The sequence below is a fragment of the Alligator mississippiensis genome, chromosome 5 (assembly GCF_030867095.1).
Source record: "Alligator mississippiensis isolate rAllMis1 chromosome 5, rAllMis1, whole genome shotgun sequence".
NCBI lineage: Eukaryota > Metazoa > Chordata > Crocodylia > Alligatoridae > Alligator > Alligator mississippiensis.
This window is the reverse complement of record NC_081828.1, coordinates 194,979,104-195,002,919: the sequence shown is the minus strand read 5'-3', so window position 1 is coordinate 195,002,919 and position 23,816 is coordinate 194,979,104. Positions and strand designations below refer to the sequence as shown.

At 42.0% G+C, this 23,816-nt stretch overlaps 1 protein-coding gene across 4 annotated transcripts in view; it reads left to right on the top strand.

The window, feature by feature from the left end:
* CUL2 (cullin 2) overlaps positions 1-23,816 on the top strand; it is an 81,270-nt gene that overhangs the window by 34,434 nt on the left and 23,020 nt on the right. For all 4 annotated transcript variants that reach the window (XM_006259466.4, XM_059729156.1, XM_019498503.2 and 1 more), the window contains exons 7-15: positions 5,828-5,924; positions 6,044-6,154; positions 7,357-7,519; positions 14,684-14,808; positions 17,217-17,324; positions 21,540-21,599; positions 21,992-22,120; positions 22,244-22,330; positions 23,322-23,474. In XM_006259466.4, coding sequence (XP_006259528.1) covers positions 5,828-5,924; positions 6,044-6,154; positions 7,357-7,519; positions 14,684-14,808; positions 17,217-17,324; positions 21,540-21,599; positions 21,992-22,120; positions 22,244-22,330; positions 23,322-23,474 — 1,033 coding nt within the window. The remainder of the gene's footprint in view (positions 1-5,827; positions 5,925-6,043; positions 6,155-7,356; positions 7,520-14,683; positions 14,809-17,216; positions 17,325-21,539; positions 21,600-21,991; positions 22,121-22,243; positions 22,331-23,321; positions 23,475-23,816) is intronic.

The following is a 23,816-nucleotide window of genomic DNA, read 5'->3' as shown; positions in this document are numbered from 1 at the left end:
GGAAGCTGGCTGAGGGAGCCGGGAAGGTGTTGGGGAAAGCCCCACGTGGAGTGTCCGTCTGGCCAGCGGCACATGGACCCAGAGCAGCGCACTGTCACCAGACCGGGCTTGTCCAGGGATAGAGGGTGGAGCCAGCTCCTGGTAGCAGCATGCAGTCCCAGAGGGCTGGGTGGACCTGGGCCCTCCCAGACTTGTGTGGGGAACGGGACCAAGGTGGGTTCATGCTGTGGGCTAGTGTTCCTGTCCTTGCTGCCCTCCCCCGTGGTCTCCGCAGCGCAGCGCAGTGCGGCGCAGCGTGTGCAACCTGGAGCAGCAGGGCATAGCGGGGATGCATATGAAAGTTGTCTGCCATTCTGAGCTCCACACGGCCCTGGCCACGCTTCCCCTGTGTGCATTGGGGCGGCATAGTCAGCAGTGCAGGGTTGTTAGCCTCACTGCTGTTCCTGCCTGCAGGGGAAGTGTGACCAGGGTAGTGGAGCCATGGGCTGTGCCGGGGCTGGGCTCCAAGTGGCAGCAGCTGCGCTAAGAAGGGGAGCTACAGGGAGCTACAGCCAACTCAGAATTTGAACTGCCTCTGTAGCCCCCCTCCCACTGATGCTGCTGCCTGCCCCAACCCAGCCCTCCCGGCAGGAGGAGGCCAGCACAGGCCCTGGCTCCAAGCCTCCAGTGGACAGCCCACCCTCACCCTGTGCACAAATCCAGGGGGCAGATGCCCCCCCCATGCCTCCTCCATGGGAGCCACCCTCCAGACCCCCTGGACAAGCCACCCATGGCTCCATTCTGTACTCTACACCTACCCCTGCTCCAGCCCCACTCCCTTCCTCACTGTGAGGTCCTTAATCTTTTCCCCCCATCCTTTCCCTCCCCCATACCCCTTTTCCCCCCACAGACTTAGTGGCTGGACACTGCTCTTGAAGCTGCTGCGCTGCAAATCACCTATCGGATCAGTATCAGGTGTTATGGCTGGTTGATAATTGGCTATCAGTATTAGCCAAAAATTCTTTATCGGTGCACCCCTACTAAAAAGTCAATATGCTGTATTTTCTCACATACCACACATATCATATGAAACACAAGCCTTGTTTGGGAAAGGCAGAATGAAGTAAAAAGGATGTTTTCAAGAGTGTGACAGCAAACTGACCACATAGAGCAGGGTCACAGTCTGCTTCTCAGTGTCACATTCCCACCTATGGCTGCTCAGCCAAATCTAGAATTTTAACTCTCTCACAACCACTACTGATTGGACTGCAAAAGGGTTAAAACTCTAGCTCTGATGCTGAAGAGTGGACTGTGCTCCTGCTGCATGCTGGTGGGAGGGGAGGAGAGAACAGCCCTTAGCAGCCACTTCAAAATGTCTCCATGCTTCAGCTCTGCTGCAGTAATCAGCTTCCCTGCTTAAGACACCCCAGTTTTGGAGGGCTAATTTTTGGAGAAAAGGTGCATGTGGTATGCAGGTAAATACAGTACTAAGTTCAGTAACATTCAAACATAAACGTGAAAAGACTTTTTTTGTCTTCCATATCCTCAGTAACTTCCACATAAAAAAAATTGAAAACAAATCTAAAAGTGTTTTTAAACTTAGTTTTTTCTAGTTTTACACTTTCATAGTAGTATTGTATTAATTCAAATCAAAATCAAAGTTGTTTTTCCCTACTTAACATGGGAGAGAAAATCCTCTTTTCTTGAATTAGAATATAAGTCAGTGTGGGGACAGACAGCTGCTACACTTCCAGTCCTGACCCAGGTTTAAGACCCTCCCGGGGGCCTCCAGACACTTCTCCCCTACCCCACCACATAGCCTTTCTCCAGCCCTGGGCTGGAGCAGGGCCAGAGCCTACCTGAGCAGGAGCAAGGATAATTGGGGGTTGGGGGGGGAAGCGAGGGCAAGGGGCAGGGGTCAAGCTGCTTAACTGCTGCCAGCCCCCTTATGCCTCCTTGACCACTTTCCCCCTCACTGCCAGCCCACTGCAACCACTTTCTCCATTGCAGTGGTTGGGAGAAGACACATTTGAGACAACTCTTCAATAATTAGATTCTATACATAAAAAAAATTAAGCAGTTTATATATTTTCCATGTATAGGATCTAATTAATGGAGGGTTATCTTGGATTTGGGTAAAATGATAATTGTAATGACTCTTTGATTGGTTTGTTTGTAGTTTTATTGCTGTTACAGAAGCTGTGCAGATTTTCAGTGTTTATATTTGCTTTAGCATTTTAAATGTTGAATTCAGCGTGTAAAATTACTTGTAATCAACTGGACATTACTCTGAATATTCACTGTAGATTCAGGTAATGTATGTACAATCTCCAAGACCCATTTTTTTGTTTTAATAGCGTTTCTTAACCACAGTACTAATAGAACTTTCTGTCTGAAATTCAGAGTGAAAAGGTGTTACTGTCAGGTATCCAGGTTGTAGCCATAGTGGTCTAGAGGAAAAGGCAATCAGGACTCGTAGTAGAGATGATATTTTTTATTAGACCAGCAAGATTTTTGCAAAAAAAAATCTTTAATTAAATAAATTACTACGAGTCCTGAAGGTGTTACTGTTTTGTTTTCTCTTTAGTCTGAATCAGTAGTGTTAAATTCATGTGATTGTCTAGGCCAGATCTGGACTAGGGGGACTCTTGGTTAACTGGGTCTGGACTGTGGGGCTCCACCCTTAGCTGCCAAAGCTTATGTGTCAGCTGATGTGCCAGCTACTGTGATGGCTAAGCACCAGTGGCATTAACTCCTTCATTGTTAGTGCTGACACAGAAGTTTCTTTGTTGCTGGCAGCTGCAGCAAGAAACCCCACAAGCAAAATGCCCCAGCTCTGTGGGCCAGATATTTTACACCCCTGCTCGAAGTCTGTTGGATGTGTTAAGCTTTTGTGTTGAAGATCTGTAATGTACATATTGGCTTTTCTTGAAAAGAGAGCCAAGATCTTTTGTTGTCCGGAATTTCAAATGTGTTCTAGCTGTACCTAGCAATGACAGTTGTACAATGTGCAAAAACCTCTTATCATTCCATGGTTTTGGGGGGCAAAACAGTGTGGTTGACGGGAGTTACATGGGAACGTGGTTTAAGTGTTATGTAATTTTCTCATTATATTAAAAAAAATACTGACAGCTTTGGCATATTTAAAAATACAAAAGTTTTGTGTCGTGTGTTAGATGTTTATTTGACAGACAATCAGATAAATGCTGATATTTATTACGTAGTTCTATCGAGAAATTTCTTGACAATATAATGTATAACAATATGATTCTTTAAAAAAAAAAAAAAAAGTTGTGTGCGCCCTTCCTTTACACCGAGGAACTTTTGTTTCTGAAAAAGGTTATGATATAGAATTCTTATATTTAGTTTAATAATTTGACGTTCTGTCATTTTTGTTATAAAGAACTTAAATGGCTACTGTTATTGTTAAAAAAAATATTTTGTTAACTGTATATATAGAAGCTACTTATTTCAATAACATAATTTTTGTTTAAAATTTCAAAACTCCAGTGGTTCTTGGAACAGTGTTTCTTTACCTGGTAGAACATTGTTCCTTAGATTGCAAGAGCCAGGATTTTTCACAAATACTGAAAAAGTTAATTCATACATATGGCCTACTATACATGAGGAAAGGTTTGCTGGTAGAACTGTACTAACAAACTTTCCTAATGTAGATACAGCTTCTACCAACAAATATGTGCTTTTCCTTGTCTAGCTGATTGTCATAAGACCAGCAAAAGTACTTTTTTGTTGATATGGGAATGGGGGATGTATGCATGTGAGAGAGAGAGAAAAAATGAGAGAAGGCTTTTTTTAGCTGAAAATGTCATAAAACTCAGACCCCTAACTGTGATATGATTATACCTACAAAAAGTTTTCTCACAAAGAGTATGCTGTATTATTTCAACACAGGATAGATGAAAAACAAAAGATTTTAAAATATATATTAAATACTATTAAAAATTAAATTTTGAAATTGTAGCAATTTAAATATGTTACATCAGTGAGCTCTCTTCTGTTTTTAATTAAAAAAGTCACATTTTCAAATGTATACAAACCATTGTAACTCTAACTTTTGAGCTTCGGTTCAAGCTTTATAAATACCAGAATTACATATTAAGAACATATATTATTTTCAGTATTTGCAATTGAAAAATACTATGTTTTCAAGCCTTATTTACTTTTAACCAACACCTTCAAAAATATTTTCATTTCCAGTTCAAAAATCGATTGAGTTGAAAAAGCAGTAAAGCTTATTTTGTCTTCCAGTCTATGAATAAAAATAAGAAAGAGAGTAGCATCTACTCATTTTAAAAACCTGAGTCTTGCAGTCAGGTTCTTAAGGGCTTAGTGAAATTTTCAAAAGTCCTTAAAAGCAAGTTAAGTGCTTAATTCATTTTAGATGGTTTTGAAAGTCTAATATTTATTTTTTTTTAAATTAAATGCTCTTTTACTACGTTTTACTTGAATTCCAGCTCCATCTAAATGTGTCTTGACTCGCATTGAAGACAAAGAAATCTAGTAAGAAAGATATATGTTATCCATTACTTCTTAACAAGATACAAATATAAAAATCAATCAGAATAAATATAAAACTCTAATTGTTTAAATGTATTGACACAGTATATCTTCTTGGTTAGCAAAAAATAGTATTGAAATCAAGGTAGAAAGGATGTACTTTTTCTCAAGTCACCGTGTTTTTTTGTGATACCAGTCAGTGAGAATAGTTCTTTTCCTAAAGTTTCAAAGTAAATGCAACACTAGATTAAAATCAGTTATTTAAATAAAGGTTTCTTAGTGAAATCCTTTGAATGAAAGAGGGATGAGCTCCTGTGATATAATTTTCACCATGGGGGAAGTTTAGGACAGGCAGTTACTGCAGAGCAACTGGTACATAGTAAATCCCAGTGGTTACCAATTTCTCTGCTTACGTCCTTACATAAACTAGAAGGCAAAATCAAAGAGATATAACGTGTATAAAATATTAACAAGAAACACCTGATGTTTCAGTCTGCTCAGCTCCATCAGGAGTGGTCCTCAGGCTCCTCAAGATTGTTCTTGCATCCAGTTCCCTATGCTTCACACAGGCCTGCTTTTCCTTTTCATATCATTTTGGGCAGTACTCCGAGAAGTACACTTATTTGTTCTGGACTTCTAATTTGCCAGCCTCTTCCTATTTTGATTAATTTTTCTCAACTGTACCAGATGGATTATCTGGTTTACCACAGAGGGCCATAGGAAAATCTATGCTTGCTACCATTTTACCTAAAAGTCACAAAAATGCTTCATTTTTGTTAACCTGAACTCCTTTAATTGGAGAACTTTCATCCATGATTACCTTTCATATAGGTGGGAACGTAGAACAGTATCCTGTCTGAATCCATGCTTGTTAGAAGTGACTCTTGTTTGACTCATGGGCAAGACAGTGTTATGTGTAGGTTATTAAAGGTTGCAACATGCATAAGGTAGAATTTATCACAAACTTTTAAATTTGTTCTTAATTTGTTGATGTTCATTCACATGATTAGTTTTTTTTATATACCCTTTTATATGTTTTGGTATTATTTCATGATGAAACATGGTTTGCAAATATGCAAGTATAAGGTTTGCAAATATGTATGCATTACTTTTTCTACAATTCAAATTTGACAAGTGAGAAGAGAAATGAAATTGGTACATATTAGTGTGCCTCTTAAAATAAATAAATGCTTATTACTGATTTTTTTTTTTTTTAAAGAGTAACTAAAAAAAAATCTATTCGTTGTTAAGGAAAACTTGATAGCCTAATGGAAACCCTTACTTGTTGTCTGAATTCTTATGGATTCATGTTTGATTTTGCCTACTTCAGTGATCGCTGTGGAGAAGACCCAAACCAGAAAGTAATCCATGGGGTTATTAACTCCTTTGTTCATGTTGAACAGTATAAGAAAAAATTCCCCCTAAAGGTAAAGATTTGTTGCGGCTTTGCATTTCTAACTGTAAACATTAATATTGAACAATATTAATAGTTTAATACCTTGTTTTATTTGTCCTTGATAAAACAAAATGTCCTTTATCCTTTTAGTTTTATCAGGAAATTTTTGAGTGTCCTTTTCTGAATGAAACAGGGGAGTATTATAAACAAGAAGCTTCAAATTTATTGCAGGAGTCCAACTGTTCACAGTACATGGAAAAGGTAAGAGGTCCACCTTTAAATATACACCATAGGGGAAAATTATGTAAAGGCAGAGTACAGAACAAGTTTATTACTTTTTTTCTTTATGCAATAGACCGTCTTAAAAATGATGTTTATTTCAGAAAGAAAATACATATTTTTTTTGCTATCTTTCCTTTTTGTGGTAAAATTATGGATGTTGAAAATAGCTTTGCAGATGTTTACAGGAGAGCTGCTCCCAAGATTAAGGGGGGGAAAAAGCATGAAGGTGTTTGAAAACATAGCAGGTGGGCAATGGAGGCTAGTGTCTTCCAAAAAAAAAAAATCTTTATGCTCTTTTTTTTTCCATGCTTGTACACTGACATTGACTATCAAGACATCAACTCCAGTGAGAGATGATAGGTAAGGTGGATATAGGTTTTGATAAATTCAAACTTTACCTGCTCAGATCCCTTCAAAATCCTGCTGCAAATGTCCTTACTCGTGGCCTCAATTACATCACGCCCCTATCTGCATCCCCACTACATCAAGCATAAGCTATTTGTCTTCTCTTTTCATGCAGATTGGTAATGGTCTTCCTGTGACCTATTCTCACCCTATTGATCATCACCCACTTACTGTCAAGATATCTTAGCCCATTTCTGATGCCAGCTTTATTGCCTGCTTGTTAAATTTTCAAGCAAGTACTTTTTCCCCCCTATAAAATTTGTACAGTTGGGAGGAGCTCCTGTAAATATCTGCAAAGCTATCTCATCACCAGCCTTCCATCAACTTGATAACTGTAAGGCTGCTGGTTCATAATGACTTCTCCCTATTAAGATAACTAAGGCCTGACAAGGTTTTGTGGTAATCCCCTGCTTATTTCCCCTGTTTATTTTCTTTTAATCCACCTGTTAAAGTAATGAAACCATGAGATGACTGGAGCTTGGATGGGAGTTTTAGCTGTGTGAGTGGGTAGAAAAGGTGCTTAGTTTTGAAGAAGTCAGCAGATTTTTAAATCATAAATTTTATGAAGCAGTACAGCATCTTGATTGATGCATGACTTAGTCTCCTAGTCAAATAGTAATTTTGGTATAGCTTGGATGTGAGCACCTAGAGAAGTCCAAGTTGAAGAGAATGCCTAAGTTAAAAGTTTGGCAGACAGGAGTGACACGTTCTCCTTTTTTGTCCTAAACTGCCCTGCAGTATTTCATCTGTTCTGTAATTTGAAAACTTGCCCATAGGTTTTAGGTAGATTAAAAGATGAAGAAATGCGATGTCGGAAATACTTACATCCCAGCTCATATGGCAAAGTGATACATGAATGCCAACAGCGAATGGTGGCAGATCACTTGCAGTTTCTACATGCAGAATGTCATAATATCATCAGACAAGAGAAAAGAAGTGGTAAGTCTCACTGAATGTGAAAAACACAACAAAAGTATCCTTTTCAAATATTAAATGATCTGTTGGTATTTGTTTTGCACAGTAAATGTTAGTTTCATTATCTTGTTGAGAAATTTCTTATGCAGTTAGTGTTTTCAGCCAATATGTTAATAGAATATATGTAAAAAGCAAAAAGGGTATTCCATAGATGAGAAGTACCTTCTCTGATGTAAAGCAGGGATGTCAAACTCATGCAGCCCTCCTCTACGGGTTGGACTGGGACTGACTCCACAGTACATTCAGGGCCAGCAGAGGGCATGCGCTGCTCATGGTGCACAGGCTGAACCCGACACTACAGTCAGCACAGGAGATCAGTCTGGGGTGCTGCGTGCAGCCTGTGCCATGAACCCATTGTGTCGCATGTAGCACTGGATCCAGCACACGCCACATGCTGGCCCCTGTATGAACAGCAAACCCCGGGACCTTGTGCACTGCATGTAGCACAGGGCTGGATGGGCCAGCATGGGGTGTGTGCAGCACTTCACTGGACTGGCCCTGTGATTTGGCTCCAGCATGATCTGATCCCAACTGGCCCTGGAGCCAGTGTGCAGAACCAGACCATGGAGTGCAACATGCAGCACGTGCCCAGGACCCTTTCCCTTTCCTTCCGTGTGCTATACATAGGGCACATGGCACTGGGTCTAGCCTGCAGGTCACATGCAGCACATGGAGCCAGGGCCAGTGTGTGGGGTCAGTACAGCAACCCATAGGCCAGTTCACAGGGCTCCATGGGCCGGATTTAGCCTATGAGCTTTATGTTCAACACCCCTGATATAAGGCTTTCATGCTTTCTTTCATCCAGTACGTTTTAGCTCAAAACCTAGCTTTTTGTGTGTTCAACATTTTAGATTGCTTTTTTGGCCAATATTCTCCTAACATTTGCCCCCCTTTCTCTTTACTTAAAAGCTCTTAATATTCATTATCTATATAAATTGACCATATAGTACTGATCATATAACTATATGATTATATTATATTTATTTTTCCCTTTTCAGGAGCCACTGTAATTGACCGGTTTTGTTTTCCTACCTCTCCACATTAGCAAGCAGCTTTTGACTAGTCAGTATTGTAAAGTGTTTTGGTTCCCTCCTGCAGAGTCTTGCTGTTATACTATACCTTAAATTTTGTGTCTCTCCACAAAATTATTAGCAGCCCACAGCTCTTTGCCATGATCCTATTCTGTGGCAGGACACTCACTTGCTACCCTTTCTCCTGGAAAGATATTTGTTGCTTTAATAGGGGGAGATAAATATTTATTATCTTAACTCTGTCCTCATGATAAAATATGCAAGATACTTTAAGAGATGGAACCATATGCGAATGCCCAGAGTTTTTTGCTTCCTAAGAGTCATGAAGAATTTAAATCTTTTCTATAAAGACAGTGTTTCCTGTGCTTAGAGAAAAACTGCTTTGGGATAAATATCCTGTTTACTGTCCATTGTTCCAAATAAGTAGAGAAGATCTCCCCTTCCCCCCCCCCTCCAAATAACCAAGCCAGTTTAGTCACATGACATAAAAACAGCATTGTCAAACTTCCTTTGCTTATTTCTCAGAAATTATCTTATCTCTAGATATCTTTAAGATATGTTTCCACACATACCTGTTATTACTTGTCACCACCAAAATTCAGATTTACCATAAAGACTAACATTTTCAGTGTTATTGCCCTTTTAAGTTTGTAATGACCCAAAAACCTTTTGAAGCTGATGGTGGTCACTGATGCCTAGTTAGAGAGAGGTATTCAGATGAATGGTGATAACAAGCTCCTCAAGTTTGGCATAATAAATTTTAAGACACAACCTGTAACTGCCTGAATCCTTAGGTTTTTTATCAGTGCCCAGAAAGTGTTTGTTTTGCTTATTCCATACTCTTCATGACATAATAAATAATTTCTACCCTGCTCAGACAGAATGCTGAAAATGAAAGGACACATCACTAAAGCAAATGCTGGCTCAGGTAGGATGTATGGGTATCATTTTTTAGAAGTAGGTCCATGTACTTGACCACATTAAAAAAAAGTGCAGTTTCTGAAAAATAATGTGCAAGTGGTCCGTACCATTCACAGTACTGTAGTCCTCATTATGGAGATAGAAGACCTCAAAGTGGTCTAAAATGGATATGCTTGAGAGTCACTAAACTTTAAAGATTGGAAGCTTACTTAGTATCCCATTTAGCTGCCAGGGCATAGACCATAAATTCCTTCTGTGCCCATTAACTTTGTGAAATAAAAGCTTCCTGGAGAGTGCTAATAATGCAATAAACCTTCTCAGCTCTGTATATGTTAATCGGGTTAGATAAAACATTGGCACCAGATGTAATCCATAAACAGAGTGATCCAGGATAACAACCAAGGGCAAGGGCAATATAGATTTGCTTTAACTAAAGAATCTCCTCAGAAAATCTTTCTGAATTTGTCACTCTTCAAGAGAGAGGCCTTTTATGGTATGAATCCAGATACAGAATGTGCATAGCTGAACTCACTGGAACAGTCACTTATGCTGCATATCTATTTTGTTTCCTATGATCTTAATTTCCTTGGTAAAGTGCCCGAAAGAGAAGGCTCACATCATTCTTCCCAAATGTCTGGTGTGGTGGAAGGCTGGTCTCAGAGTGGGCACCAGCGGCACTGGGAGGATGCTGCATCCACCCCAAATTTTGCCACCCCTCCACTTCCAGTGCTGCTGTCGCCCACTCAGCGCTGCTCCAGCTCAGTGCCCTGCCTCCACCCATGTGCCAGGAAGAGCTGCGTTGGTTGTGGCGGCGCTGGGAGCGGAACAGCGGCAAAATTTGGAGTGGATGCATCATTGTTCCAGTGCTGCTGGCACCTGCTCCAAGTCCAGCCCTCGCCGAGAAGAGCCCCACGCAACCCAGGCTGCAGCCTGCCCTGCCCCGCGCAGATCCGGTGGGCACACACCCCCACCCTCCTGGGGTGCAAACAGTGGCAGAAGCCACCTCCCCCATGCCCCTGCCTTACCCTTCCCTCACCGTGGGGAGGTATTGGTCTGCCCCTCCATGCCCATTCCCTCCCCTCTCCCCTTCTACCACACTGGACTGACCAGCTGGAGGGTAGCTCTCCATGCTGCTGGCTGTGCTCCTGGCTGCTTGAGTGCTGTGCTGCAGCTGCATGCAGTACGAGCATTTATTGGCCAAATTATCAGGCCCGATGTCTGATACAGCAAATTTTCTTTATATTGGTGCTGATCTGACTGGTGTATCGGTGCACCGCTACTTCCTACCCTGTGGGCTTGGTCCTGGACCCAGTGATTTTACGAGGTCCTTTCCAGCCCTAATGTCTATGAAATCTATGAGAATTCTGCTTAATCTCTAATCTAAACATCCTTGCTGCAACTTGGGACCATTATTGTTTATTCTTTCATCTGCCATCACTGAGAACAGTCTAGCTCCATCTTTGGAACCACCCTTCAGGTAGTTGCAGGCTGCTATTAAATCCCCTCTCAGACCATATCCAGATGAGTGCAGCCGCTCATTATGTGGTGCTGCAGACATCTCTGTGGCATCACATACCGCACATTCAGGTGTTCTCCACACTGCAGTGTAACAGCTTGAGGGGGTTGACCCCAGGAGATCCCAGAGTCAAAAAAACCTGGGCAAATAGAAAAGTGGAGTGGCACATGTGGGGGCAGCACACCCAAAACTAGAGACTGGCTGGCCAGAACCACACTTCAGCTGCTGGCCAGACTCAGTGACAGGATCGCTGCTACTACAGTCCCAGGAGGTTCCCAGGAACCCAGGTAAGGCTGCTGGAGCCAGCCCAGTGCTGGCCCCAGCCTCTCCTACCTCATCCGGAGTAACCTGCCACGCAGCAGAGGGTGCATGGCACAGGCGTTCGCTGGGGACAAGCAGCAGCAGCGCAAGGTGTGCCACTGCTTCTTGTCCCTGGGGAAACAAACATCCACACTCGTGTGGCCACAGTCTCAGTTTTTTTCTTCTCCAGACTAAATAAGCCCAGTTCCCTCAGTCTCTCCCTATTAGTCATGTACCTCGACCTCTTAACCATTTTTATTGCTCTCTGCTGGACTCTTTCCAATCTGTCCACATCCTTGCTGTAATGGGGGCCCAAAACTGGACACAGTACTCCAGATGTCTAGGTGTGGTCTTACCAGTGCTGAATAGAGGGGAATAATCACTTCTTGGAGCTTCAGTCTGCTGGCAATGCTCCTACTAATTCAGCACAGTATGCCATTAACCTTCTGTACAGCAAGGACACATTGTTGGCTTATATTCAGGTTACTGTTCCCTGTAACCCCCAAGTCCTCATCGACAGAGCTGCTGCTTAGCCAGTCAGTCCCCAGGCTGTACTGGTGCATGGGATTGTTCTGTCTTAAGTGCAGGACTTTGCACTTGTCCTTATTGAATTTTGTGAGATTTTTATTTCAAATCTCTAATTTGTCAAGGTCTCTCTGAGTCTTAGCTCTAATCTCCAGACTATCTACTACTCCTCCTAGCTTGGTGTCATTTGCAAACTTGCAGAGGGAGCACTCCATGCCATCTTCCAGGTATTGAACAAAACTGGCCCCAGGACTGACCCCTGGGGCAGTCCACTTGACACCAGCTGCCACCTACATATTGAGCCATTGAATGATTGCTAACCTTTGAGCCCAACAATCCAGCCAGTTTTCTGTCCACCTTATAGTCCATTCATCCAAGCTATACTTCCTTAGCTTGCGTGTGAGAGTGTTGTGGTAGACCATACCGACAGCCTTGTTAAAGTCAAGGTATATCATGTCCACTGCTAGTTTGCCTTAACACGCTCAACCTTGCAGAAAGACCCTGACAAGAAACAGCACCTAAGAACATTTTTCAGTGCAGCAAAAAAATAGAAAAAAAATCCAATTGCTCTTTTAGTAGATTATGAATAAGGTTTAGCCTCCCTCCTAATAAACTCTATTTCTCCTGTATTTCCCACTAACGAGATGCATAACTGGTGCAGCTAATCGCTGGCGCCTTGTAGAAGCAGAATGCAGTAGAGCACTTGAGGGAGAAATGTTCCCTATTCTAGAAGATCCTCTGACATGTAGTTGATGGTTGTTTATCCAAAGGCAGAGAGATTTCTTGTTTGCCTTTGTAAAAGACTGTTAATTTAGACCAGTGATGCTCAACCTTTTGGCCCTACGTGCCAAATGAATGGCATGGAGCCAGCCTGAGGGCAAGATCCAGTGTGGGATCTGGCCATAAAGCGATACTGTGCTGGCCCAGGCCTGTATACTGGATCTGGCTGTAGAACGACCCAGCTTGCCAGCCCTGTCCCCACATACTTAATCCAGCTACAGTGACCCTTCACACTGACCCAGCCTCTCACACTGGTTCTGGCTGTGAAGCAACCCTGCATGCTGATGCAGTTCAGCACATGGGGCAGTGTCATCCAGACCACAGGGCTTTGCATGGTCAGGAAATTTGGTGGGTTGGGAGTGGTGACAGCATTAATTGCTGTGGCTCTGTGGATTTGGTCTGTGGGCCAGAGGTTGACAGTAATTTAGACATTTGTCAAACTTTGGAAACTTAAGGATGGATTATGGAAACCAAAGACAGCCTCTCTGGGTCCTGGGTAGATGCTGATAGAAATCTATAAATAGGAGATGTCCTCCATCAACCTGGTCCTGGATTTGAGTTGATTGCATTTCTCAAGCAATATTCTAGTAAAAAACAATCTGATATTAGTCTGTCTGAGTTTCAGATATATGTGTTTTTGTTTAGTTGTTTGTGTTCCCAAACACTACCTCATAATGACTCTATCCAAGATGACAGGGGGAAAATGCAGTATTCCTATTACAAACACTTAAAGTTCTACTTATTCAGGGGTAGAACTCATTGTTTGATTTCCCATATCAAATTCTTCTAAGTTTTTTCTATGAGATAGTAGTTTCCTTTTACTGTCAGATGGTGAATCATTCCTACAAATTTTCTAATCTGAGAGAGTTCAAACTGGTTGACCAAATTGAAATAAATCTGAAAACGGACGGCAAAATTCCTCCCTGTTCCAGAGTGGCTAACTGCTGCCTGCTGTAATATGGTGATCTAGGGAGATAGAAGAGAGGAAGTAGTTAGCATATTGATTATCTTTTTCATACTTGGCTGCCTCCATCAGTCTCCTTCCAAGTGAAACTTTTTCCATTAAGAGATATTGGAAAGACATGGTCACAACCCCATGAATTATCAGGTGAAAAGTGATGCTTGTCTGTCCTTTTACAGTTCCTTCCTGTTTTTATCATCTTTTGTTCAATGGCTGAATGGTTTACCATATTTTCTCACATATAACAGTTTTCTAAAAATCACCTTCTGGAAATTAGAGTGCCTGTGCTAAGTGAGGAAATATAGCAATAGCAGCTTCTGCATCACACGCCTTGCCAGGGGAAGGAGAAAGTAATGCTGCGTGTGTTGCACAGGGGCAGCATAGTGAGCACATGGGGTTCCCTACCTGCTGGCTGTGAACAATACTTGTGTTATCCCTGCGTGCTTGCTCTGTTGCCCATATGCTGTTACTTCACCTTTCCTGTGGCAGAGGCTCGTGCTGCTGACTCAAACAGGAGCCACTGCCCTGGCATCTGGGGCTTGGCTCTGCTGCATTTCTGAAGTGGAGCCAAGCCCCAGGTGCTGGGGTGCAGGCTCCTGCTGAATCAGCAAAGTGAGCCCTGATTCAACAGGTGCTGTTGGCTTGGATCAAACCCTCAGCTGATCTGGCAGGCATTACTGTCTTGTCACCCAGCTCAGCTTGAGAAGAGAAGAGGAGTTGGGTAGCTTGGCTCAGCCAGCGGGACCTCTGGTGTCTTTGGTGGTTAACAGCAGTTGCAGTGTTTTCCTCCACACCTTCCCACCCCCCTCCCACTTTGTAGATGTCTGTGTTTTCCCTAGGAAATTTGATACTTGTATTTTCAAGGAAAGAACCTCTTTTTCTTCGTTCTGCCTTTCAAAAACAAAGTGTGTCTTATTTGGGTTGTGTTGTATGCAAGAAAATACAGTATGCTGCAGCATTTTCAAGGCAGGGGCAGTCTTATTTCAATCTCTGATTAGTTCTGAAAAGTCATGTTTTTATGTAAATGTTCATAAAGCAGAATTGTGGTTTTTTTTAAATACATCTTGTAAATATATATGTAATCTTTATTGTAGACATGGCAAATATGTACACCCTTCTTCGAGCTGTGTCAAGTGGTTTACCTCATATGATTCAGGAACTACAAAATCATATCCATGATGAGGGCCTTAGAGCAACCAGCAATCTTTCTCAGGAAAATGTGAGTTATTTAAGTAGCTAAATTAACCTATCTGATCCTTTAATTAGGAATGAACTTTTTTTCTGTAGCCTGCTTTAATGCCTATAAACCAGAAATTGTAATAGAGATATCAATTATAATAGAGATAGCACTGTCATTATCTTGATTACATAATGCTTTTTCATTAATCCCGTTTATATGAAAAAGATTTCAGTATGTTGTACACAAACTGTGGCTTCTGACAAGCAGTCTTAGCTATACAGTGCTTTGGTTCATAGGAGCCAAACTTCTGGAATTTCTTCTGGTTGAACCAAATTGAGGTTTTTGTCTGACTTTGTAAAGTCAGCATGACAAAAAACATTCCGTCAGTGAGTATATTAAAAGGTATGTTTTCAGTTTTGGTCTGGTCAGCAGCCAGTTCACTGTTTGGGGTACATTAGGAACCAAGAATATTACTTAGTTTAATGATACGTTATTTATTTGGAAACATGAGCATCCTGTGCTGGTTTCAGTGTAGCATTTTTTTATTAGTTGCTTCACAATTGTATGCTAGCATCAGAATTTCTGAGACTACTTTCTACTCAAGTGTTCTATTAAGGGTTTTTTTTTCCTTAAACCTGATTTAATTTGTTCAGGTTTCATTGAATTGCTTACATTATAATTCCACTTACGGAATGCGCCTTTGGCACTTCTGTTCTATTAAAGCAGGACTTGCACCTGTATTTCTCTATGCTAGTGATGCTCAACCTTTTTGTGTTGAGGGCTAGATGGGCAGTGCCCAGTCCCTCTGTGGGCCAGATCCAGCTGCTGGACCCAATCTGGTACCCAGTTCCTTCCTGTTTTTTATCGTCATTTGAGGAAAATATGGTAAATATGGTTTACCATATTTTCTCACATATAACAATTTTCCAAACATCAACTTCTAGAAATTGGAGTGCCCATGTTAAGTGAGGAAATATAGTAATAACAGCTTCTGCACCATGTGCCTTGCCAGGGGAAAGAGAAAGTAACGCTGCATGTGTTGCACAGGGGCAGCATAGTGAGTACATGGGGTTCCCTACCTGCTGGCTGTGTAACTCCTGAATAAGTAGAACTTTAAGTGTTTAAGTTGTACGTGGTGGGTCCCTATCCAGCCACACAGAGTGGGGCAGCCTGGCCCTGTTTCAGCCGCATGGGGACAAGGGATCTAGCCCAGCCCTGTAGGAGAGCGGGGGTGTTGCCCAGCCCTGCGAGGGTAGAAGAAGGTAGGGCCACACAGGGGAAGGTGGCATAGCCTGGCTGCATGGGGAGAAGAGGGAGTAGCCCAACCCAATCCAGCTGTGCCAGGAAAGGTGGCTTGAACTGGTCCTAATTTGGCCATGTGGGGGTGAGGGTTGTGACCTGGCTTTTATCTGCTGTACTGAGCTTGGGATTTTGGCAGCAGGGATGGGTGGTGGCAGTATTAACTGCCACTTCTCTCCTGCTGCCAAATTTCCCAACTTTTGGGGAGCCCTGTGGGCCAGATGCTAAGGCTCTGCAGGCTACGTTTGGCCTGGGGGCTGCTGTATACACACATTTGGACCCAGGGGCCCATTTGGCCCTACTCTGTACATACATTTGTACTACACTTTTCTCAACTTGACATCTTGATCTGATGGAGGACAGTTCCTGCAGTCCTTTAATTAGAACTCCTGGTCCATATTTCGCAGATCTTATCATTACAGGGAATTATTACTCTGTAAAGGGGTGTAGGTTGTAGCCTTGTTGGTCTGAAGGACATAGGCAGACAAGGTTCTTTGGATAAATCTGATATCTTTTCTTAGACCAACTCAAATAGTTGGAAAAATTCTTCTTTCAAGCTTTGCAAAGATTTTTTCCAACTATTTTGAATTGGTCTAATAACAGATATCAGATTTACCCAAAGAACCTTGTTTACTTTGTAAAAGCACACTGTGGCTTACTGTACAGTAATTTCCTCATGTATATAAAATCAAAAGATTCATGCAGGTGTTTTGCACTCCCACAAGAGTCAATACGCAGATACAAACTTCAAGAAGACATAAAAGTTGCTTCCTTTAGTAACTGTTGTACCTCATGAATTTTGCATTTGACATCATGTTAAACTTTTCTGAAAGTACTGTATAGGAGCTTTTTTTGAGAGTATAGAGGAAACATTTGGATAGTTGAGAACCTTGTAGATACTTAAACTTAATTTTGGAAATGTGTTGAATGGGGAGGGGAGCTTAAGAACATCTCATTTCCAAAACATGCTCAAAAAGCAGCAGTTTTACAGGGTGCATACCTTTAGATTGAAATAGCATTCTTAAGACCTAGTTATTAGTAGCTTTTTTAAATAGTGGAGAAACTTGTAAAAATGTGTATACATATAAACATTTCTATATAAATATTGCATTTTCAGTTGTATGCTTTCTGTATTTTATACCTTCTAGATGCCAACTCAGTTTGTGGAGTCAGTTTTGGAAGTACACAGTAAATTTGTTCAACTCATCAACACTGTTCTGAATGGTGATCAACATTTCATGAGTGCCCTTGATAAGGTAACATTGCATAATGAAACATAAAAACACTACACTCCAAAATGTATCATCCTTTTTTTCATCTGAGTGTAATAGAGTTTGTTTAGTAATAAAATACCACACTTAAACCTCAGATCGATGGAGTTCTAGTTGCATTAAAACAAAACAAAAAAATCCAGAAATTTAAGTACTCACAAAAAGGTATGTATGAAGGAAAACATTATTTTAACCAGCCTTTAGTGGGTTGGGGATTACTCAGCTCAGCCCCTTATTTTCCTGGGCACTCTTACCTCACAGGAAACACCACAAACATAAATCTTAAAATCAGTGAACAAACATAAGCCAGGGATAACTTGCAATCCTGGGCCTTCTTCCAGACCCTGAGAAGGTGACTCTGGCTCTTTGCTGCTCTCTCAGCACCACAGCCTTCCTTCTCTCCCTCTGGACTGAGTTCCCTTGTGTGATACTTCTGCTTCCAGCTTCACAGCCCTTGGTTCTTTTCCCAGACCCAGAGAAAAAGCCCTGGCCCAGTTTTGCAGCCACTGGCCTGACAACTCTCCCTCCCTGTCCCTGTTCTTGTACCTCTCCCTCTGGGAGCTTTTTAACTCCATCCAGTTATCATGGTCAGCTAGCCCAGTCCCTTGAGGCAGGCTTGCAATTACTCTGTGTCTGTTTTCAGCTGTGCAGCCCCCAAGGCATGCAGCCTGCTACGCAGCCATTATTGTTAAAACTCAGACTGTAAAAGGGACTTTCTCCTCATCAAATACGTTTTTGCAGATTTTAAAATGAAAATGGGCCACACATCTTTAACTCATGTTAATAAGACATAACTAAAAATAATGCATTCTCTAGACATACAAAAATCTAGAACTCTTCGTTCCAAAATTATACCTTTTATTAGACCAACTGGAAAATCGCAACTTCATCTACTAAGCAACTTCTAAGTAAGATCATAGTTACTTTTATTCTTGGTAATAATGAATTAAACTCTGATCACAGAAGTTGTCATGTATATTGTAAACTTACATTAATTTCGTTAGCTGGAGGTTATTTTATTATTTAGATGTTTCCTGAAAGCGTCTCCTATTTTCAGTTCATCGTCGTGGTGATGGCCCTGTTGTGCTTACTTAACCTTTACAGTAGAGAACTGTTTTTCGAATCAAATAAGCATCTTTTAGGGAAAGAGGTTGATTAAATTGTTTTGTAGCCGATATGGTTATAGTCCATATATCACCATTGGCACTCTGTAATCTTCAGATGTTAATATAATTCAGGGGTAAGCAGTTATTTCAGCTGGAGGGCTACTTAATGAGTTTTGGTGAGCTTAATGAGTTTTGAGGGCTGCATGCAGAGCCATCCCTTGGGGGGTGGGAATTGGGGCAACTGCCCCAGGCTCCATGCTTTGGGGGGCCCCATGGAGCCGGGCGGAGCGGTGGCTCCGTGTCCAGCTGCTTGCTGCTGCCCCCCCTGCCACTGCCAATGGCAAAAAGAGGTTCTTCGGGTCCGGGACAGGTGGGATTGGAGTGGGGGGTGGGGCCTCACATAGGCTGATTTTCCCCGGACCACGCATCTTGCTTGGGTTGCCTCTGGCTGCATGAATAGCCCTACCCCTTAACAGGTGTCCTGCCCTGGTTACCATCTTGGGACTGGAAGTCCCATCTCCAAACCCCTGACCTTGCCACCAGAAGTACTCCTTTGAGCAAGGGGGTTGCCATCTTGGAACCATAAAAAAAATCAAATTATATTCTAAAAAGCAAACATCTACTGCAATGTGCATTAATTTGATTTTAAAATATATTTTTGTCCTGATTTACATGTGTTTGCATAGTGTGCATAGAGGTGATTGTATAATAACTTAAAGTGAAGTTTTACTCTTGTATAGTGTGGGGTGGCGTGGATGGTTATGGATGGGTGGGTACAGGGTTTGTGGGGGACTATGGAGGTGGGTGTGTTTGGGTATATGGGGTATGGGGTTTGTGAGGGGCTGTGGGGGGTTTTGGGTATATGGGGTGTGGGGTTGGTGGGGGTGGATAGGTGTGGCGGGTGGGGGTGGATATGGGGGTTGGGGGCGTGTGTGTGGGGTGGCGGAGCATGTATGTGTGTGTGGATATGTGGGGTGGCGGTGGGTATGGGGTTTGTGGGGGTTGTGAATATGTTTGTGGGGAAGGTCTCTGGGGAGGGTTGTGGCATGTGTGGTGTGCCTGCCTACTGCTTCCTCCTGCCGGCCCGCCCACCCACTGCTTCCCCCCACCCCACCCACCTGCCTGCCCCTCTGGCAGTGCACAGTTCCCAGCTGGCTCATGCTGCACCGTGCACTATCCATACAGTGAGGAACTGCTTGGTGCTGGAGCCAGCCCAGCCTGGCTGGCACTACACAGAGCCAGCCAGGAATCGCTGGGGCTGGGCTGGTTCCTACTGTACCCACAGGGAGAGTGAGGATCCAGCCCGGCTCCATGAAGCTCCTGCCAGCCCAGGCTCCATGCTCCTGCTGCCCTGCCTTGGGCCCCAACTGTTGCAGGCCCTGTGCTTCCGCCCTGCGCTCCAGCCCAGCTGTCACTATGGTCCTGTTCACCAGCTGGCTTCTACTCCTCCTAACTCCCCCCCCCCCCCCTCCCAACACACATGCCACCGCTGTTACCACTACTTACCCATCTTCCTGCTGCTGCCACCACTTCTCCCCTCCCTCCGCCTGCCTGCCTGCCTGCTGCTCTGGCAGCGTGAGTTTCCCAGCTGCATGGCTGAGACCACAGAACACAGCAGGAGCCTGGCCCCCATGGACTGGGGTGATTGCCAGCAGTCCTTCTCTCCTCCCTGTTCTTCTGTGGCTTTTCACACTTGGGTGGAAGGAGGCAGGGAACAGCCCCACAGTCCCCAGGCCAGAAGCCTGTACTAGGCAGGGGCTTCTGGTTGGGAGCTGGAGGCAGGGCTGAGGGTGGGGCAGAGCCAGTTAGGCTTTGCTGCTGCTGCCCTGGAGTCCTGCCGCTGGGTCCTCCTAGGTCCCACTGCTTCTGGCACCTCGTCAGCTTAGATAGGCAACCACAGATGAATAATAATTAATTTTATAAATTTTTTAGGGGCCCTGCGGGCCAAATAGGATGGCCTGGAGGGCTGGATCCAGCCTCCAGGCTGTGTTTTGCCTACCTCTGTTCTAGAGGCTATCGTATAACTCCTCTTCCCCCAGTGATGACGTGAATAAGCTGCATCTTTACTCAATACTGTCCCTGTAGAGCCTGTAGGAACAAAAATAAGTGTAATGTCCTAGAAGACTTAAATGAGCAGCAATATTATAAAACAGTCCAACTCTAAAGCTTGAACTCATTGTGTAGTGCCACTGTGGAACAGAACTTATGAATCTTACTATCGCTGTAACCCAAAGATTCTTGAATATATGCATAGTTCCCAGGAAATTGTGTAATACTTTTGGTACTGCATGAGCCCAGGTTGTTTTGCAGTCGTTTTGGAAGGAGACTTGCATAGTGTTTAGAATACTAATGTTGCCAGTTGCTGCCCTTCTCATCATACATGTGCTGCCCTTGTGTTGCAGTTAATTCTTCCTTTCTTTCCTCTCCTTTTCCTTTATTCAGGCTTTTTTCCAGATCGCACCTCTTCTTCCCAAAAACCTTTCTAAAATCTCCCTCTCTCATTCTCCACATAGTCATCCCTTGACTGAGCTACTGTATCAGTCTCCTGTCTAGTTTCCTGTAACATTCACCTCCTAAGAATTGAAATATTTTCTTTTACCACTATAAGCATGCTGCACCCTTTTATCGAGTCTTTTGCTCCTACAGTTCAAATGTATGTTCTTGACTTAAATCTCCACTGCTGTCGATTTATTTCATGTTACAGTCCAGTTTGTATTCATGTTACGTTACAGTATCCACTCTTTTTTTTAGCTTAGTGTTCCCTGTCTTCTACACTTACCTTTATGCCTTTTTTCATGCTGTTTCCTAGTCTTAGGACATCCTTCTCCCTGTTCACCAAGTATTCTTTCTCTCTTCTGAGGTCCTGATCAAATCCAGGTTTTTTTTATTATTTCTCCCTTCTTTAGTCTCAAGTTAAAAATATCAAAATTTAGGATTTCATTGTTCATTTCTCTTGCCCCTTTTGACTGTCTGTGTTCTAAATCTTTCTTTTTAGAAAGTCTTTGCCCTGAACAATTTGTAGTGTCTTTGTCCTTCTCTGTAAAGCATAAAGGCAGGAATTAAGTTCTTAAAATTTGTCTTTACTTTTGTATAGGCTCTGACATCTGTAGTAAATTATAGAGAACCCAAGTCAATCTGCAAAGCACCTGAGCTGGTAAGTAAAAAAAAAAAAAAAAAAAAAAAAAAAAAAGTATTCTTGCATACTATGATTCTAATTTTAAAAAATCCTCTGACCAGGCATGCAGATGGTGACTACTATTTGACCATCATAAAAAAATAAAATTTCACTTACTGAATCAGCTTAAAGAGTATCTTTAAAAAAAAATTCAGCCCATGTGCACAAGAAATGCCTGACCAACAAGTTATCAGTTTTCCACATTCTGCAAAATTTGCATATTGCGGGGTACAATATACATGCTTCTGTACGTGTGGTTCATATTCTCTCCCGTCATTTCTGGTGTGATTTGTGACTTTATGTAAACACTGAATATTTATTCTGTAGCTTGATCAGTAGGTTTTGGGTTTGTTCTCTTTTTTTTACTTGAGCTGGCCAAGTACTGTGACAACCTGCTGAAGAAATCGGCAAAAGGAATGACAGAGAATGAAGTGGAAGACAAACTTACAAGCTTCATTACTGTTTTCAAATACATTGATGACAAAGACGTATTCCAAAAGGTAACTTCTGTTGTGTAACACTGAATGTAGCTAACTTATGTTACCATGCACATTTTACCTTCACATACCTCTTAAAATTTCTCACAATTGAAGAAATCTTTTGCTTGTTTTTGTTTTATACAGTTCTATGCCAGAATGTTGGCAAAACGATTAATTCATGGTTTGTCTATGTCTATGGACTCTGAAGAAGCTATGATTAATAAACTAAAGGTAATATGAACTACTCTTCTAATACATTATAAATAACAGCTTTCAGTAAGGCTGCTTGCAATCATGAACCCCCCGCACCCCAAATGCACTTTACCAGAAGAAACAGCATGTTAGTTCAATCTGGCTCTGCACCATTTGTATAGATTGGGTGCTTCAGTAGGCTTTTTTTGGTGCTTTTATAACTCTGATTCAATCTGCTGTTAGCTAAAAGCAACAAAAAAGCCCCTCTGAATTGCCCAATCTATACAGACGCTACAGATCCGGGTCAAACTAACACACTGCCTCTTCTGGGTATGTGCTGGGTTTGGTGCAGGAGTATGCCAAGTTTGAAGTAAAGCATGGTTGGTTTGTTTTTTTTTCATGTTTGCAAGCAGCCCAGCTGTCCAGGTATAAGAGTCATATTAAGAGGGGCCAGCAGAGGGTGCCAAAAATAATCTAGCAGCAGCCAGTATAACTTCATTTGTCCATTGGTATACTGAAACACAAAAAAATAATTACCACATAATATTGAGTTTTTTACAATAATTCTGTATTGTGGGTTGTTGTATCAAGTGTGCCCAAATATCCCAGAGTTGCATCATAGTAGTACTGGTGATCAAATCTAAAGCAATCCATCCAAAATCAGCTTTATATTTTAGTTTTGTAAATTAACTTTGGATGTGGACAAATTTTGGAAACATGCTATTAAGTTTCCTAATTTTACATATGAAAGGACTGTTGACTATACTATGGACACTAGAGAATGCTGGCAGCATAGAAATCTGTACATCGGTTCAATGTAATGTATTTACCTTGGTGTTGAAGTAGAGAAGAGAGGTAGTTAGCTGTATTAGTCTGAAATTAGGCACAAAGCAGGGTGGGGTGGCATATTACAGACTGGCTCAGAGGCATGAGCTTGTGCCTTTTCAAGTAGTATTATGTATGTGCTACTTAATGTATATGAAGAAATACCAGTTTTAATTATTATATTTATTACAATGTTTCTTTACAGCAAGCCTGTGGTTATGAGTTTACCAGCAAACTCCATCGAATGTATACAGACATGAGTGTTAGTGCTGACCTCAACAATAAATTCAACAACTTTATTAAAAACCAGGACACCATTATAGATTTGGGAATTAGTTTTCAGATATATGTTCTACAGGTACTAATGTATGTTTATTGTTGTTCATTGATTGGAAGTTTATTGTATTTCTGTAGTAAGCAAACATTTTTTCTAACTTCTAAATGTGGTTGTTTTTCAGATTGAATTGACAACTTAAATATATTGTCACCATTGAGCAATCATGTTTTATGTAAAAGTTTATCCTTTTGGGGGAGGGAGAGGGTTCAAAGTCTGCCCTATCTTGTTCTTTACAAGTAGAAAGTTGTTATGCTTTAATGACTGTTTTCTCACCTAGAGCTTAATGCCTCACAGGTACACTCATTTTAGTGAGTAATAGAATTTCTGACTCAACTTGGATGTCTTAAGACATGACTTGAATGC